We start from the raw sequence: 18,366 nt of genomic DNA on the forward strand, positions 1-18,366 counted from the left end.
TGCTTTTCTCTTTAAGTTTGTAAAGGAATTTTAAGGCCCTGGGGGATGTCAGGAGGTTCATCTGTGTGAATAGTTGGATAACGGTCTGAGATGGATGATGTGAAGGGTATCTCTAGAGGCTCTTTGAGAAAGAACTATGGGACATAAAAGTTTAACTTATTTCTACCCCTTCATGTAGAGTCCCATGTGACTTCACAATTTTAACAGACATTATTATCACAGAAGTTTATACACAGAGTGATTCCATGGGCCTGAAGACAGGTATTACTGCTGATGGCCTCCCTCACATTGTTCTACAGTATCACAAGCCAACAAAACGTAATTCAGTGGTAGCTACTAGCCACATGTGGCGCTCAGAATGTGGCCAGTGCAACGGAAGGATTTTTTATTTTAATTAATTTTAATTTTAATAGTCATATGTGTCTATTGTTACTTTATTGAATAGTGCAGTTCTAAAGTGTTCTTTTTCAGAAAAGATGGTCTGACAAGAAACATACTGATTGAGTGGGACTGGTCAGCTGAGCTGGCTCTGGGGCAAGTTCATGTTTTCCATCCTCCCACCTTTTCTTGTGGGGGACTTGTGTGTCTCTAGAGAGACGCAACCAAGGCCCGAGGCACCACAAATAGAGGAAGAACCAATGGATTCAAGAGTGTTGCAGTGAGCGTAGGGACAAGTTACTTGGTAATAAGCTCTTCTAGTCGGGTACTACACTTTTTTTTCCTGCTTAATCTGCCTTACTAAATTCTTTAGTAAACAGTAAAGGATATACTGAAACCAATCTTTAAAGTGACTCTTTGGACAAAATTATGTTACTTAAATTCAGAAACTATACAATGTTGCCCAGAGGAGTCCTGGTTAAATCCCCCCTATTTTTCAAGGAAGAGAAACAAATTATCTTTCTGTATTTTAAAGGCTCTCAAATAAGTAGTGATATAATTACTTCCACTAAAGTTTCATTCTTTTGAGTAGCAATGAAGTTATAATTCTTTACACTTGAAATTGTTAATGAAAACATTTTCAAGCCTTCAGACAGCTAAATGTTCTAGTCACTCAGATTACTAGCATAAAATTGCTCATCAGTTTTGTATTTTCATTCCGTAATAGCTGCATGGCCCTAGTGGCTGGGCTTTTATTAGTTTCCTAGAGGTAAGGTCAGTGTTAGAAAAACTGTGGAATTTTCCCTTGACATTACTGTGGTAAGTGAACAGCTACTATTTATAGGGACTTACATTTTGATGAGAAAATGAGGTACCCTGTTTGGCTTCCCATAAAAACACAGATGCTTCTAGATTCCAGGAGGAAGGCCTGTTGTTCACAGCATCTGTTTTACTTGGCCAGACAGATGACTTCTAAAGATTTTTTCACTGTTTTTTGAAGGACACCACCTCTTTGACAAGTAAACAGGTTTACAAATGAAAGGTTATCTTAGCATTTTGTAATTTTTAAAATTCCTTTGGCTATATCAGTTCTGTGTAATTTTGGACTATTAGATAATTAAGTTATATCACGTCCTAAATAAGCTTGAAATGTCCTTTGTGTACATATTCTTTGAATTGTTTATTTTGCAGTTGAGATAGATTTATATTGACCCATAAATTCATTTATTCAACAAATGTTCGATGAGCATCCACTGTGTGCCAGGCCCTGTACTGCCCCAAGAACCAAAAACTGGAGCAAAATAGTCTCAGTTCTTGAGAAGCTTACTGTCTTTTATGCAATGTAAATAATAAAATAAAAATGCAGTTAGGTGCTTCCACTAGAAGTTATTTCATCAGTTTAGAGGGGAAGGTAAAGTGCCTAGGAATGTCTTATAAAAGTAACATCTGAGCTGAGAATTGTAGAATGAGTGGGAGTTGGCGGGCAAGGGGCTCAGAGTAGGGGAGAGAGAGGAATATACAGTAGTCTCCCCCCTCCTCCAGTTCCCAGGGGATATGTTCCAAGACCCACAGTGGACGCCTGAAACTGCAAATAGTACCAAACCCTGTATATGCTATGTTCTTTCCTATACATACATATCTATGATGAAGTTTAATTTATAAATTAGGCACAGTAAGAGACTAACGACAATCACTAATAATAAAATAATAAACCAATAATCACTATGTGAACACGGTCTCTGATAACTGAGACGGCTGTGAGATGCCTAACGAGCAGGCAGCATGTACAGTGTGGCTGCGCTGGGCGTGGGAATCGTTCACGTCCTGGGCAGGATGGAGAGGGACAGCGGACGGCACAGGGTTTCATCACGCTGCTCAGAATGGCACACAATTTCAAACTTGGGGATTGTTTTTCTCTGGAATTTTCCATTTAATATCTTTGGACTGCCATTGACTGTGGGTAACTGAGACTGCGGGAGGCGAAACCATGGCCAAGGGAGGACCGCTGGAAGAGAAGGAAGCTTGTAGGGGAAAGAGGTCCCAGGGTAGGTGGTAAATGAAAGAACCCCGTACATTTTTGTCAGATGACTGGTCAAATCGTGACCATCGGCAAAAACACTGTTTCATTCAGAACGCAGACTTAGGACCCAGGCTTTATTCAGCTCATATTCTAAATTAGCAATTTCCAAACAGTTTACCATGAACCCCAGAAGTTAAAAAATGTACTGGTCATGTATCACACATATGTGTATATATATTTATAACTTATACACTAAAAGTTTGTATACATAATAAAACATATACCAAAAGAAATAAAAAGGATGAGCCGAAGATGAAAAATGTATTCTTATTTATTCTTTTGTTCATTAATAATAAGGAAAGCCAAGTGATGCTTTATTATTCTTTGAACTCTCTGAGATCAGTTTCTAAATTCATTTTATTTTGATACTTGGGTTATCTTGCAAACCCTTCAGTTGCACATAATCCCACTTCAGAGACCACTCTAGACAACTGGGATTACTATCGGAACTAGCCCTTCGTTAAAACAAAAGCGAGGCAAGAAGTAATTAATTTTCCTCTATGAATTTGTGTTTGGGAAACAAATTTAAGAAGAATCAGCTTTGGCCTGAGGCTTGAAGAATGGGGCACTTCCATCATGAATGGACTATGAGTGTTGTATTTTACTAACTGGGAAACCTTTGGGAATGATGGAAGGTTATTGGTTAAATAAGCTAGATGAAGGAATGTTTTGCTAGTAAGTGTCTCTTGGTCAAAAAGATTGTTATTCACTGTTTTTAAAAAATATACACCCTGTAATTATCTTTGTCGGGAGGTATTTGGAAGATGGTTTTCTCAGTCTCTAGGAGATATGGTTCATAGCCGCTTGGGATCTCTTATAACAGACACTTTTCATGATACACATTATCAAACTTCTTAATTTACTTCATTATGCTTGAATCAGTCAAAATTCTCCTCTTTGAAGAGATAGAAAACAAACGTATAAATAAGTTTGAGCAAAAAAGATAATTTCTTGGCTTATAACCAATGTTCAGGACTCGAGAACTTTAACTTGGTTGTCAGGTCTGTGCTTCAAAGTGTTTGTCTGTGTCTCTGTTACCTTTGCTTCCTCTGTGATAGTTTTTTTCTCTTTTAGAGCAGAAAGTCTTCCTCCATGTGGTGGTGAGGCAAGGGAGAATGCCTTTCTTTTATTACCGGTCGCCATGAGATCCCATGGGTGGAATGAGACTCTGGTTGGCGGTGTGCTGTGATTGGCACGCCCACAAAAGCGTGCGCAATGAGGAAGGGACAGCTTTCCAAAGAGGGGATTTGCTGTTATCACAGATGGAGGGGTGCTGGGGGTCAGAAACAGTAGTTGTTTATGACAGGTGATGTGTAGAGGATAACAAGGCATCAACTGTTCTTTAAGTTTATAAGAGATAATTTTATTTTCCTAATTCTTGACTTTTTAGAGTATGCAAGCTGCGAGATGTCCTACCGATGAATTATCTTTAACCAACTGTGCAGTTGTGAACGAAAAAGATTTCCAGTCGGGCCAGTGAGTATCTAACTTTGTTATTCTTCTAACCTGTTAGGTGGTATTTTAGAAAGTTCTGATGAGACCTTATTTTTCAGTAAACTTAAGAATAATCTTTTATTCCTCTTGCTTACTTAACAAATGGAGATGAGAGTTATGTATTTCAGTCTTTACTGTGTTAAATTTTCATAATTATAAAGTCTTTAAATTCATACATTGCGTTTTATAACTTTTTTTAATCAATTTTTCTTAGCATAACTAAACATACTGATTGTATGAATAACATCGTCATTAGGTTTTTGGCTCTGGAGTCAGTTGTCTGAGTTTGGATTCTGGCCCCGCCAATTATGAACCTGATGACCACAGATAAGTTACCGTCTCTGTGTTGTGATCTATAAAATGGGGATGATGACAATATCTTCCTCACGGTATCTGTAAAGATTGAGTTATACAGATAGAACACTTAGAACAGTGCCTAGCACATTAGCAGGTCCTCAGGAAGTGTCAGCCATTTTGATCATTGCTGCTAAGATAATTTAAGAGACATGAAAATTAGAAGATGCACAACAAATGTAGGATCTTTACAAGCATTTTTCATTGTCATTTATTTTAACTGATTCATGTCACCCGCTGGCAGAACTTCTAAAGGCCCTGCTACCAAATTCGGTGCCATCCCTGTACTTCCAAGGTTGGCTGTGGTCAGGAGATGAAGGGACTGTACCAGAAGGCAGACGAGGGAGATAAGGAACAAAGAAGCAGGATTGTAACTGAGCCTTTCTGTGTGTGTGTGTGTGTGTGTGTGTGTGTGTGTGTGTGTGTGTTTTGAGCCTTCTATGAAATATGTGAGTTTCACAGAGTAGAATTGGTAATAACCTGTGGTTTTCAGCTTTAGGGTGAGGGGCTGTACTACATGATTGTATTGATATTGTTTTCAGTTCTAAAAATGCTGTGATGCTCAGTCAAAGACCAATCTTGCCACATATAAACTGGAGTGTAGATCATCTGTGTGAGAATTTGTTATGGAATTCTTCTGCGTGTGTCAAGTGTTCACTGTGCTTACAATGGGGTTACTTAAAATATAGTAGCTATCAGGACCTTGTGTGCTAGTGGCAAACTGATATATATAGAAACATTAGCCATTGATATTAAAAAATTATAGCATTCTAAAAGATAATTTAAAGAAAGATAGTATATAACAGTTTAAAGCTTCTGTCTCACACTCAGTTCTTGGTAGTTTCTTAGTGTAAGAGAATATTATGAGATGACTATATTTTATCTGTAATAAGTTATCTATTATAACATCTGAGCAGGGTGAATTAGCACAAAATGTTTTGAAATAGTAAATATTGATATCTATATGAAAGCTGATATATTGTGTGAAAAATATTTTATTTTTACCATCTTCTTTGTTTTACAGGTTGTTATTGTTTCAACTTGTTGTGAGAATCTGCAAAGAGATTTAAACACTTGTCCTAAAAACAATTTCAAAATTTTTTCTTATTTATTTATCTTTAGAGAGGGAGGAAAAGAGGGAGAAAGAGAGGGAGAGAAACATCAATGTGTGGTTGCCTCTCACATGCTCCCTAATGGGGATCTGACATGCAACCTAGTCATGTGCCCTGACTGGGAATCGAACCCGTGACCCTTTGGTTCACAGGCAGGCACTCAATCCACTGAGCCACACCAGCCAGGACAAAACTAACCTTTTTTGCTTGTCATATCCTGCTTCTTCTATCTTTGATTCCCTCCTGCTTTTTATTCTATTTAGGAAGTGAAATAATTTTCAGGAGAAAAAAAATTTATCTCATTTTAATTAATAGAGGACTCTAAATTACTGGCATCAGTTTTATATAAGGTGGAAATGTGATGAAGTTGGTGTGCTGGATGGTGTGTACTCTCTTGAACTTGGTCTTCATTCTGCTTGATGTGTGTTTGGCCCAAGGTGCTCCTTATGCCTGGGAAACATTGAGAATCGCTGAGGTTTTGGAAATGGAATTAGGACTCTCCTACAATGCCGTGTTTCCACCTGGTCCTCATTGTCTCAGTGGTTGGACATGAACACATTCGGAAGTGATATTCTTCGTCTCCTTTGACGTGGAATCCTGACTGTATTTCTGTCTTCCAGGCATGTGGTTGTGAGGACCTCCCCCAACCACAGGTACACATTTACGTTGAGGACCCATCCATCCGTGGTTCCAGGGAGCATTGCATTCAGCTTACCTCAGGTAACTGGGATATTGATTTATTCTCTTCCATTCTTGAAAGTCATAGGAGAATCAGTTCATTTAAAGCAAGCATCAGTCACCCTATAACTGTACTGAAGCACATTGAAGAAAAACATCTAGGTAATATATGTGGAATTTAAAGATATATCCTTTATTGCCTATTTTACTGTGTCTGCCTTTTATTGCCTTGATTTTTTTCTAACTTAAAAAAATTCTGAATATCAATTAGCTATCAGATAAGGTGTCAAGTTACTTTAATGTTAACTCCCAGGGTAACAGAGAAGATATAAAAATAACATTGAGTTGTGAAATTGACATCTACTAATAGTGCTTTTTTAAATGCAGTGATGTCAGACTAAAGCTATGATATGAGTAATTGTTATCCCAAATTACAACCTAATTTGCTGGACTCCAGTAATGACTGAAAGGGTAAAGATCACATTTGTAACTGTTGGTGGATTCTTTGGAGGGAAAATTGTCCAGCACTGCCCCGGGCATGTAATACATAATCTAGGAGTACCACAAGTTCTAGTCTCTGTCCTTTTCTCCCTATTCCCACAGTCTTAAGCATTGTAAATACTACCCCTACCTTCTTCTAGTATACTAGCTAGTAAGCATTGATTTACTCCTCTTGAGGTCTAGGGAAAGAGATCAAACTCTCGTTTTGGGAACTATTAAATATCACTTGAAGCTCTCAGAAATTAATGGGAAGTCTTCACTCACTGTTTCCCTTTTTCCTGTTTGGATACATTTCCATTATCAGGACTACTTTTCACATTTGTTTCTATAGATCAAAGGTTTGAGATGTTCCAGGGTTTACCACCTTTCACAGAGCTCCATTTGGGATTTTGGTGGTTAGAAATGGGGTTTCTGAGTATTTCTCCTTATCTTTCTGCTATTAAAAGAATTTCTCCAACATTTACTATAGGCTAGGTATGATTCTAAGTACAGTAGTCCCTCTCTATATCGTGGTTCACTTATTACGGCCTCACTATATCGTGGGATTTTTAAAAATATTATATTTAATTATTTATCATGGATTTTTTGCTATATTGCGGGATTCTGCAGTGCTGTACAGTAAATACTAAGATAAATGTAAAGTTCCTACTTCATGGATTTTCACCTATCGCTGGGGGGTCTAGAACATAATACCCATGATAAGTGAGGGAATCACTGTACTTTTGCATGCATTCACTCATTTAATTCTCAAAACAACCTTATAATATAGACACGATTATCATCCTTTGAGGCTGTCTTTGGGATTAAAGTACAGAACCTAAATGTGGCTTCTCTGTGACCCTAGGTCTGGACTTAACCAGCAGACTGTTGATTTTTGGCCAAAAATTATTTTTCTCATTGTTCTTTGGCCTGTTATCAGTGATTACTAATTTTGAACCTATACCAGGCCAGTCCCGAATTCCTGCCTAAACACAATCTGGCCTGCCTGCATGCATTATTGCTCCTGTAATCAGTCATAACCTGGGAGAAGCTGAAGTCTGGCCACAAATGCCTGAAAATCCTTTGGCTAGTACTCAAAGACTAGTTGTGACCATATGTGTGTGTGTGTGTGTGTGTGTGTGTGTGTGTGTTACTATAACCAACAGTGTAACTAACCACACTACATTTAGAACACTGAAATATTATCTAATACTACAAAGACCTTCAAGAGGACTATGTTATCCAAAGGAGCATCTACCCAGTGGTGCCGGCTTTCCTTTAAAAAGGCAAGCTTTGTATGTTTGGGGTTGGATGTTCAGATATACACTGTAGCACGTAAGTTTCCTAGACTGCTGTAGCAGTACCAGCTTACAATAACAGAAGTTTATTCTCACAGTCCTGGAGGGTGGGGTCTGAAGCCAAGGCATCAGTGGGGCTGTAGCCAGCCAAGGCGTCAGTGGGGATGTGCTCTCTCTGAAGGCAGCAGGGCAGGACCTGTTCCATGCTTAGCCTCTGGTGTTTCTGCCGGTCCTTGATGTTCTTCTGCTGGTAGATGTATCGCGCCAGTCTCTGCCTTCATCACCTGACTTTCTCCCCACGTGTCTGTGTGTCTTCCTTTCTTATAAGGACACCAACCATACTGGCTTAGGACCCACCCTGATTTGATGTGACCTCATCTTAATTTGATTCCATGTGCAAAGACCTTTTTTCCACATACGGTCACATTCACGGGTGCCAGGGTCCAGAGATACCATGTTTTGGTCTTTGAATGTGTTCCTGAAATTCAGAGAAATTCCTCTTTTCCTCATTTATCTAATTTTGATTGATTTGGCTTTGTCTTTTTTCTCTTTTATTTTACAGCGAAAATGGGCTGGACTTTCTATTGGGCAAGACATAGATGGTAGGTAAATATTTTAGCTACCTGAAGGAGATTTTCTCATAGTTATGGAGATCTGTACCCTTCTCTGTTAGTGGCCTTAGGTCCTTATACACTCATCTTAATCATATTACTTGTTAAGTCTATGAGATGGACAGTAACTAGTTATGGTACCTATATCCCTGCCTCTTTATCTGCCTGCTATTCTGCCTGGAAATTACAATCTAAAAGGGGAAAGAATATCCACATATTCACAATCTGTGTAGAAGTGCTAAGATAGAATAGGAAAGGAGAGTGGTATAAAGGGGAGTGCTAATTCAATGGTTCTGGAACCCCAGTTCTATCTACAAGGTGAGAATTCCTTAGTCAAGGCAGTGATTTTACTCTTAGGAATCTTCCGAAAGAATCATTTAGTCTCCTCTTCATCTAGAAATGCCATATTTTAAGTATTACAGACTGATGTTCAGTAACACGGTTGGCAGTTATACTATACCTATCATTATGATATCTAAGTTTATTCAAAGCATTGGTATAATTGTTTTTGCTTATAAAAATATTTTTATTAGGCTTTGACATCGAACTGCTATTAGCCATAAAATAAGAGAACATTTTCAACCTTCCTGCCCTTTTTGACACCTGCCCCTTTGGGGGCTGGTGATGGTGTTGGTGTTCGTGCTACCTGCGCTTCTGTCCACGGCACAGCCTGTAGCGTTCAAAACTGCTGTTAACAGCTCGGTCTTTTCTATTTAGGAACATGGACCTAGATTAAGTGCACTTGAAAACTATACTCAGTGATGATGATGTTTTAATTATAGTTATTCAATTCTTTGCTATAAAGATGATACACACATATATTCATATGTGTATATACACACATACATATGTATGCATTGTGTCATTATGGAATTGTTTTAGAGTCTTTAATGCACAAAATGGTGTCATACTATACAAATATTTCTGCAATGTACTTTTTTTACTCAGTGGTATGCTTTAATGGGCCATTCATCTGCATTAAATACACATCATTTTTAATTGCTGTACAATATTTCATATTTGCCATACTTTCTTCATCATTTCCCGACTGATTGGCATTTTTCCAGTGTTTGAATATTACAAATAATGCTTCGATGAAAGTCTCTATTGATCTATTTTTAAGCAAATATTCAAGAGTCTTTCTGGGAGAGACACTGAAAGTGGAATTGCTGAATCAACTAATTCATATTTACATTAATATTTCATCCTATACATATCTTCACTCTGTGGGGAAACAACAAAGCTCTCTTGCTTGTGAATGTTACTTAGCATATAAACGGTACTTTCTGGGAAATGTTAAGAACAAAATATCCAGAAGTGGAGGGGGCAGGAGAATATTCTGAAACTTCCAACTGAGATTTGCAATGTGACCCTCAGTACATATTCCACCCCTTAGCCTGGCTTTCTTTGTTAATTTGCTTTTGAAAATGTTTATCTTTAAAATATGTGTGTCCCTCTTTATAATAGCAAATCAAAATATAAAAATATGATTACACAAGAAATTTTATTCAAAGAATTTACAGAGAAGTCTTGTACATAACTCGAGTAGCTAGGCTTTAAGAAATAAGTTTAGAACATAAGTTACAGTATGAAAGATCATAAAGATTTATCCAATACAGTCTTCTTGTTTTATAGATAGGACAAATCAAGGCACAAAGAGCTAAATGATTCTTTTAGTTACTAACAGAATCTATTGTTATGAAACACACAGACCTCAAAGTCTGTCTTCTTTTTTATTAGCATGGAGACTATGGTAGGTTTTTCGTTTGTGTGGTGTTTTGCTGTTATTTCATTTAAACAGTTCATCAATATATTAAACATCTAAATACACTGTTAGGTGCTATTAATACAAAGATGAGTTAAAACATGTACAGCATGTAGAACTTACTGTAGTTCCTTGGATAAAGTAGGTGCTCAGCAAATATTTTTATAGTATTAAAGAAATGTTAAACTCTTAAGTTGCTTTGAAGCAAACCCCCATAGTAAGCACTATTTCTCCAGCCTTTTTTGCGGGGGGCAGTGGCAGGGAGCTGTCCTGCATCCCACTTTGTTAGGGCAAAAGAGTCCACACATCTCTCGCCTTAGCTCTTTCTTGTGTCAAAAGAATAGTCTGTTTGGGAATAACATTCCATGTCACCATCCCTGGAACTTCAAATACTGTCGTTCTGAGGAGATGCTGAGGTCTTTTGGGGGCGGTAGGGGCCCATGATTTCCCCGTGGGAGTCGAATGAGGAATAAAAGTAGGTGAGTGTTGTTCAGTGTGTTCTAACTGATTCAGACGGGGAAGAAAATCTCAAGTGGTGATTACTATGTTTTAAAATCTGTGCTTGTGCCCTCCTCGCCCCCCAACGAAGGCCACGTATAGCTCCCTTTTGGTCCAGTTCTGCTATGATTCATTTAGGCAAGACTTTTAGTTACTTGAAACATAGCAAGTAGTTGGCGTTCCTTTGATTTTAAAAAGAAAATGCTTCTTTTTGTCCCTAGTGTCCTTATATACATTTGACAAGGCCAAACAATGCATTGGCACAATGACCATCGAGATTGATTTCCTGCAGAAAAAAAGCATCGACTCCAACCCTTATGATACTGACAAGATGGCAGCAGAATTTATTCAGCAGTTCAACAACCAGGCCTTCTCGGTGGGACAGCAGGTAGTTTGACATGTGCTTTCCTTCCTTTCACTTCATAGGCATTCTAATCCCAGCCGTTGTCCAAAATTATTCTGCTTTTAAAAAACCGAGAGGAGCTTTGCATAGGAACAGGCATATCTAAGATGTGTGATAACAAGTGAGGGAAATGTTCCCCAAAATTCTAAAGTTCCTTTAGGCTACAGTGTCATTTATAAGTGCATACTTAAGCAGCTTTTCCATCTGTACCTTTGGGAACACTGCAAACATACATGTCTCAAATGTCTTCCTTTGCTTATTTTAGGGCATTTGTTTGTCTTTGGGTGTCTTTCTCTTTTACTGATACATTTTTGTAGAAAAGAAGTTCTTAACTTTTTTTGGTTATGAACCTCTGAGAATCTTAAGGAAATTAAGTATATATATATATATATATATATATATATATATATATATATATATATATATTCAGTTTTTTGTTGTTTTTTTTTTTAATAAAACTTCTGAAGCCCTGATTTTATCTCCTTTAAAATGATATTATTGATGTCGGCCCTTTGTTTGGATTTCAATTGATAGCATTTGTTCGTACACATAAATACATAAATAATCATTGCTTTTTTGCCTGTACATTACATTTGTTTCCCTCTCCGTGACTTTTCTTAATCATTCCTAATTCCTTCCTCCTACCGTAGCTCCATAGCAGTGGTCCTCAAAGTGGGGTCCTAAGGCCCCTGGGGGTCCCTGAGGCTCTTCCAGGGGCTTTGCAGAGTCAGAACTGTTTTCATATTAACACCGAGACCTATGTGTCTTTTCCCCTCCTTTCTCACGGGCAAACGGAGTTCGCAGACAGGTGCCGGTGCAGCACAGCGACTGCGGGAGCAGGCCCGGCCCGGCCGTCCGCAGGGAGAGACGCACGGAAGTGTGACGGCGCCGCTCTCCCGGCTTGGCTTGTTGATTTTGGAAAATAGAGAGTATTTTATCAATTAAAAATATTCATGATGGATTTATTAGTTATTTTTAGGTTAATAAATAAATTTTAGTTTTTTGTTCTAATTTCTACTATAGTAAATATCAATAGATATGACCCATATAAAAAGAGGCTTCTGGGAGTCTTCAAAAATTTTTGGCTTATAAAGGGATCCTGAGACTGAAATATTTGAGAACCCTTGCTTTCGGCATTCTGAGAATGACTGCCTGGACCAGCCTTGCAGTCTCTCACGGGAAGGCATGTGAGATGGGGAGGGAGAGGAGTGGTAGAAGGAAAGAGTTGTTGGAGTAAGACTGCTGTGTCTTTTCATTCTCTTGTTCAGTGGAGTAGATCTGGGGCAAGACTCTTAAGAATTTGATAATCCACACATTATAATGTCAAACTTTTGCAAGTAGACACTGAATTACTGATAGACAGGACAAGGATACAGTACATTTATTATTATTTTTAAGAATACTAGAATTGGAATGAACCTCGGAATTGGTCTCGTCTAACCTCTTCGTTTTGCAAATGAAGAATTTTAGGTCCAGGAAAGGTAAATGACATGCCCTGGCGACACACCCAAGGGTGTCACTGAGACAAGAATCCACTAGTCAATTGACCAATTAATGAAACAAATATTTATTGAATGCCTAGTCTGTTCCAGATGCTATTTTAGGCACTGTAGATCAACAGGGAACAAAATACACATAATCCCTGCCCTCATAGAGCTTACTTTCTAGTTTGGGAAGGTAGGAAATAAGAAAGAAATGCCATAACTGTTAAGGACTTTGATGTAAGCAAAACGGATGATGCCCTAGGGAGCCACTGTGGTGCTGCTTTGGATTAAATGGTCTGAGAATGCTCCCCAAGAGGACATTTAGTTGATAATGTGTTGACTACCTGTTCATTGCTTTTGGAACTATACTATGTTCCTCTGGACGCCTACATTTTTGGACTGATAGTTGAGCTCAAGTCACCTCGCTAAACCTCATTGTTTTTACCTTCTCCTTTAGCTTTTGTATTTTAGTAGAAAATGCTTGGAAGAATGCTTACTAGAAAATGCATTGGTATCTGTAATTATTTTAAGCCAAATAACATGCAGACGTCTATAAACCCATGAAAGAAAATTCTCCATAATACAGAGAAAAAAATAAATATCTTACCCCAAATCACTGTTCTTTGTATTTATTCCCTTTCATAGCAGTAGTAGCAGTGGCAGAACTGACAGTCAGCTTTGCCTCCTGCAGTTACTGTTATGCCCGGCATGTAGGAGAGGGCCTCGCTTATGGAAAGCACTCAGTAAATACTTGGCAAGTGACGGCATCAGACGCTGTCACTGCGCTCGTATGGGAGGCATTCGTATTGGTTTTAGAAAAGCATAGATATCAGGGTCCCAGAGCCAGGCTGAATCATTCTCTGAGACTCTGGGTCCCCTGGCTTAGCCCCCGTCTGGATCTCAGCTTCCTCACTGATTAAAATGGAGGAATAATTTCTGTCTCCAAGAGAGTTTGTGACTGTTAATCACATAACTTCCTGGGGTGGTTGTATACAGCAAATAACTCAATAAATGTTAGCTCCCTTTTCCTCTCATTGGTTAGGTGGGTAGTTTGCCTGTGAGGCAGACTTAAGAGGAACACACAGGACAAAGTTGCTTTTGTGCATTTGGAAAACATTGGTGATGATGTGAGAACCAAACCATTATATCATGAAGTGATTTCTCTGCCTCTTTTCCGCACAGCTTGTGTTCAGCTTCAATGAAAAGCTTTTCGGCTTACTAGTAAAGGATCTTGAAGCCATGGATCCCAGCATCCTGAAGGGAGAGTCTGCGTCAGGTAAAAGACAGAAGGTATGTTTTATTTCTAATAATTTGTATTAGATAATCTTTATGATGTGCATTATGCAGACTAATAGAATTTTTCTACCAATTCTCTTGCTCAGTGATTTATTTCATATTATGTATCCTTTTACAATAGTAGGGAGAGAAAATTGCTTTTATAGCGAACAGTTATTAAAATATAACATAAAATACACTTATTTGCAGACCTAATAGTAATTTGGAGTTTGTAATCCTAGTTGAATGCAAATAATATGTATTTTAAATAAATAATAACAGTAAGACAAGCATTATGAAAAGACATATGCATTGAAGTAAAGAAAATAGGAATAACTGGAAGATACTTATGGCAAAAGTAAATGTCACTTAGATGATAGTTTACAGATTGCTCAGAAAGACCTCATTTCCCTTTGTTTTTGGCTTTGCTTTGAGAAGTCCAGAAGTCTGCTATTAGACTGCTATACTAATTATTGTCTTTCTGTACAGATTGAAGTAGGACTGGTTGTCGGAAACAGTCAAGTTGCATTTGAAAAAGCAGAAAATTCATCACTCAATCTTATTGGTAAGACTTGCAGTTTTTAGAAGATTCTGAATGAAGTGGGATCATCTCTGTTAATTATATGCGACCCAACTACAGTGGTTTCCAAGTGGGAGGGAGAGTAGGGGTACCTCCCTTGAGAAAAGCTTTGCACAAAATCACAATGTGCTAATGAAGAAAAAGTTTGACACCTTCACTAGATCAGCACTGACCAACAGAAATGTAATGTGAGCCACATATGTAATTTTTAATGTCCTAGTAACCATTCTATAAATAAGGGAAAAGATACAGATAAAATTACTTTTTAAAGTTTTTATATTGAGAGAAGTTGAGGCTTACAGGAGATTTGCAAAAGTAGTTCAGAGAGTTCCTATATACCCTTCACCTGCTTCCTCTGATGTTACATCTTAAATAACCATAGTACAATTACCAAAACTAAATTATCATGGTTACATTGCTACTAACTAAACCACAGACTGTTTTCAGATTTCACCAGTTTTTTTCATTATGTCCTTTTTCTGTTTCGGGATCTCACGTTGCTTTTAGTTGTTTAGTCTCCGTAGTCTTCTCTAGTCTCTGACAGTTCCTCAGACTGCCATGGTCTGTTATGACCTTGAGAAGTGGTCGGTTATTTTGTAGAATGTCTCCCATCTGGTTGTGTGGATGTTACATGAAATACTGGCATCCCTTCTGTTAGTGGCTGAGTTAAATGATGACTGAGTAGGTGCAGAAAGGCTTTCCTATGGATTCATGGTTCAGTCATACTCTTTTACATTAGCCCTGCTTTTATTAGATTAAAATAATGCAGATTTGGCCTTAAGAAGAGTAACTCACCAGTAATTAAGTTGATATCTACTCCAATAGAAAGAGAATTTTCATTGGTTGCATGTTATCATATCCAAGGTTATTTAACTTTCTTAGAACGTGTGACCTTTTTTTCTTGATTCATAGATTATTTTTACCTCTTACTGTTATTTTCTTAATTATAAAGTAAGATATTTATTTTATAAAAATGGATAGACACCCAAAAACAGCTCATGCAACTAAAATTTTTAAATTTGATTTTATTTTAATACTGTTTTATAATTTGTTCTTTCTGCTTAACATATTTCAAGCATCTTGATAAATACAGCTTTTCAACATAATTTTTAATGACTATATATGTCATTTTATGGATGTAGGATTATCAAAATCTATTATCAATTCAATGCATTTCTACAGTGATTTCTTTGTATTCTGTGTTTTGTACACCTTTTGTTGAGATAGCTTGTCCCAGCGGAGTTGTGTGGCTTTCATACCATGTGGGTATTTCTGAGTAATTCATGCAAAGGTGTAATTGATAAGTTTTTTTCCCATTGTAAAATAAAATTGTGTTGTGATTTAGCATGCAGTAAGTATGGCCACAAGAGGGCAGTAGAGCATAAGAAAAATATTTTCCGTAGCTTCGTAAAGGACGTGTTAAGTCCACAGAACTCTAACCAAAAAACTACTGTCTAGGATAAACTTTTTCTAATGCAACCTTTCCTTCTCTAATTAAAAAATATATATAATATTACTGTCTTTTTTTATTTATAGTAGAGTCTACTGGGGAACTTTTATTCTTTGTGTTTGTGATAATTAATGTTGTTCTCTTAAATTACTTTAGGTGGCACTATGACATTTGAGTTAAATAATTTTTGTCTGAAAGAATTTGAAAGCCGAATTTTGAAATCATTCAAGACTTTAGGATGATTTTAGACTTTTGTGTACAAGTGAAGAAAAAGCAAATAAGAAACCGATCTTACTCAGGCTGAGGGGTTATATACTCAATTATAAATTTAATCTTGATAAATATAGTGTGTATTTTTAAATTTACACTTGCTTTGGGAACCTTGAGGGACTGCTAGATTTCAGTTTCATTTCTGGCAGCTAGTGTTGTCTTCATCAGATATGCACATGGTGTTTCTTCTAATCAACCAAATTAGTTTACCATGGTTAGGATTAAAAGTTGATGAGACCAAGCTCCGTGGATTGATTACAAATGGACTGCAGCAGGAGTTTAGTGAGTCCTTTTGAAAGTGTTTTACTGACCCTAAATGGGGACCAGACAAAGCAGTTAACATAGCAAAACTCATCCTTATTAGAAAATCAGCTAAGAGCATGTTGTTCATCTTTGTATAAAGGTAGCTTCTCTTTGTTCATTGAGGATGCCCAGTGAGCTCTATATTTTTACACTTACTGATGAAGTCCTCATTTCACATTTGATTATCTTTGTTTGACACAGGCAAGGCTAAAACCAAGGAAAACCGCCAGTCTATCATCAATCCTGACTGGAACTTTGAAAAAATGGGAATAGGAGGTCTGGACAAGGAATTTTCAGATATTTTTCGACGAGCATTTGCTTCCCGAGTGTTTCCTCCAGAGATTGTGGAGCAGATGGGTGAGTTTAAAAAGGAAAACTTGATAAAATCTTGTATTGTTTAAAAAAAAAAAAATTAGTGTGATGAAGTCTCTTTTCAGTAATGTTTTGAAATTATTCTTCAGACCTGCCAAAGTATTTTTCTCTTTTAATGTCCTTTAAAGAGCTTTCTAAAATTTTTTTGATGTGTTAGAATTTTTTAAAATTACATTTTATATTTATGGGGAAATTATAGAACTATTTGTGGGCTTTCTCCATTTTATTTATTTTTTCAAGTATGTTTTTCTATTGGACATACTTAGAAATTTTATTTTATTTATTTATGAATGTTTTTACATAGGGCATATTTAGAAATTTCACCCAACTAAAAATTCACTGTAGGGGTGAGCTTTACTCTGCTGAATAATCATTATCTATTAGACTGTGTGTGATTTCTAATATTAGCTGTTGCTTCTTTGTAGTGAGCTGTTACATTACTTAATTAGTGCATCTCCATACCTAATAAATGGATACTTGGTTTTTAAATTAAATAAGTTTCGTCCCATATGACAAATGCAGGGTATACATAGGAATTTCCATATTGCATACAAAGAAATGCACTATTCATTTATCGCTTTGTTCTTGAAGGTTTATTAAATCTATCTGTGTGAAGTGGCATTATTTGCCCTAGCAGAAGTGCTGTCATAGCTGTTTTCATATCGATATTATAGGTTGAATTGGAATGTGAGCCACAGAATATCTCAGAAAGGAATTTCTAACAACAGCTTCTGGAAGACCGTTGGTATGAAAACAGTCTCCAAAAAAAAACAACTGAAGGAATATGAATATATTACTTCTCTCAGCCCCATCATTCTTTATCTTTAAATTGCTACTGGGAGATAAAAGTATATTCATAATGGTGGGGATAAGCTCTGCTTTCTAGGCACTAAGTGCTTGGTTCTATCAGCCTTCTGTTGTTGGCACCTTTTCTGCCTGGTCGCTCACTCTGATAAATTACAGGCACAGCACACACCTGTTCACTGGGTAAAGGTCGAGTTTGGAATTGGATTAAGAGAAAATGACAGGGACCCTCATCACCTGGGTTTTATACACCTTGAAATGGCAATAACATACTTTTTTATTTGAAAGATTCAAAGGCCAAGTCCATAAAAAAACAATTCTAATTTGAAAAACAGTAAAAAATGTGATAGTGTACCTTCTCGGCAATGTATATTTTGAAGAACAATAAATCCATAAAATGTTTTTGATCAAGACATGAAAATATTGTTTAAGGGCATTGTAGATATAGGCAGACATAAAAGGATGATTCCAAATGTTTTGAGTTATTCTTGTAGAATTTTATTTTCTGGATTTCAAGAGTGAGCTCTGGTACAGAAAGAGTCTAATGATTCTGTTTCTTTGAACATTAGACTATCCAGCCAACAAGTAGAACAATAACTGCTTCTGTAAAGCCCTATCTTTTAATTATATTATAATTATTTTCTCACAGTTGGAAGCTACAGACAATTCAGTTATTC

At 37.0% G+C, this 18,366-nt stretch overlaps 1 protein-coding gene and 1 long non-coding RNA gene across 2 annotated transcripts; both read left to right on the forward strand.

The window, feature by feature from the left end:
* The first annotated feature begins 3,853 nt into the window (after positions 1-3,853).
* LOC149990019 (uncharacterized) lies at positions 3,854-11,003 on the forward strand. Its single transcript, XR_016509005.1, has 4 exons — positions 3,854-3,934; positions 6,039-6,138; positions 8,437-8,476; positions 10,970-11,003. It is a non-coding gene; the product is annotated as an uncharacterized LOC149990019 (long non-coding RNA).
* Positions 11,004-11,010: 7 nt separating this feature from the next.
* LOC149990020 (vesicle-fusing ATPase-like) lies at positions 11,011-18,278 on the forward strand. Its single transcript, XM_090265702.1, has 5 exons — positions 11,011-11,136; positions 13,818-13,925; positions 14,400-14,475; positions 16,715-16,870; positions 18,259-18,278. Exons 1-5 carry the CDS (start codon positions 11,014-11,016, stop codon positions 18,276-18,278), a joined length of 483 nt encoding a protein of 160 aa, XP_090121828.1. The 5' UTR covers positions 11,011-11,013.
* The last annotated feature ends 88 nt before the right edge of the window (positions 18,279-18,366 follow it).

The sequence above is a fragment of the Furipterus horrens genome, unplaced genomic scaffold (assembly GCF_987537825.1).
Source record: "Furipterus horrens unplaced genomic scaffold, mFurHor1.1.pri manual_scaffold_41, whole genome shotgun sequence".
Lineage (NCBI taxonomy): Eukaryota > Metazoa > Chordata > Mammalia > Chiroptera > Furipteridae > Furipterus > Furipterus horrens.

Excerpts from the sequence above, each read along its gene's own strand:
- LOC149990020 (XM_090265702.1), top strand. The coding sequence starts at position 11,014 with ATGACCATCGAGATTGATTTCCTGCAGAAAAAAAGCATCGACTCCAAC. Across the intron at positions 11,137-13,817 it reads CCTTCTCGGTGGGACAGCAG|CTTGTGTTCAGCTTCAATGA; the intron begins GTAGTTTGACAT and ends TTTTCCGCACAG. Across the intron at positions 16,871-18,258 it reads AGAGATTGTGGAGCAGATGG|ACTATCCAGCCAACAAGTAG; the intron begins GTGAGTTTAAAA and ends TTTGAACATTAG.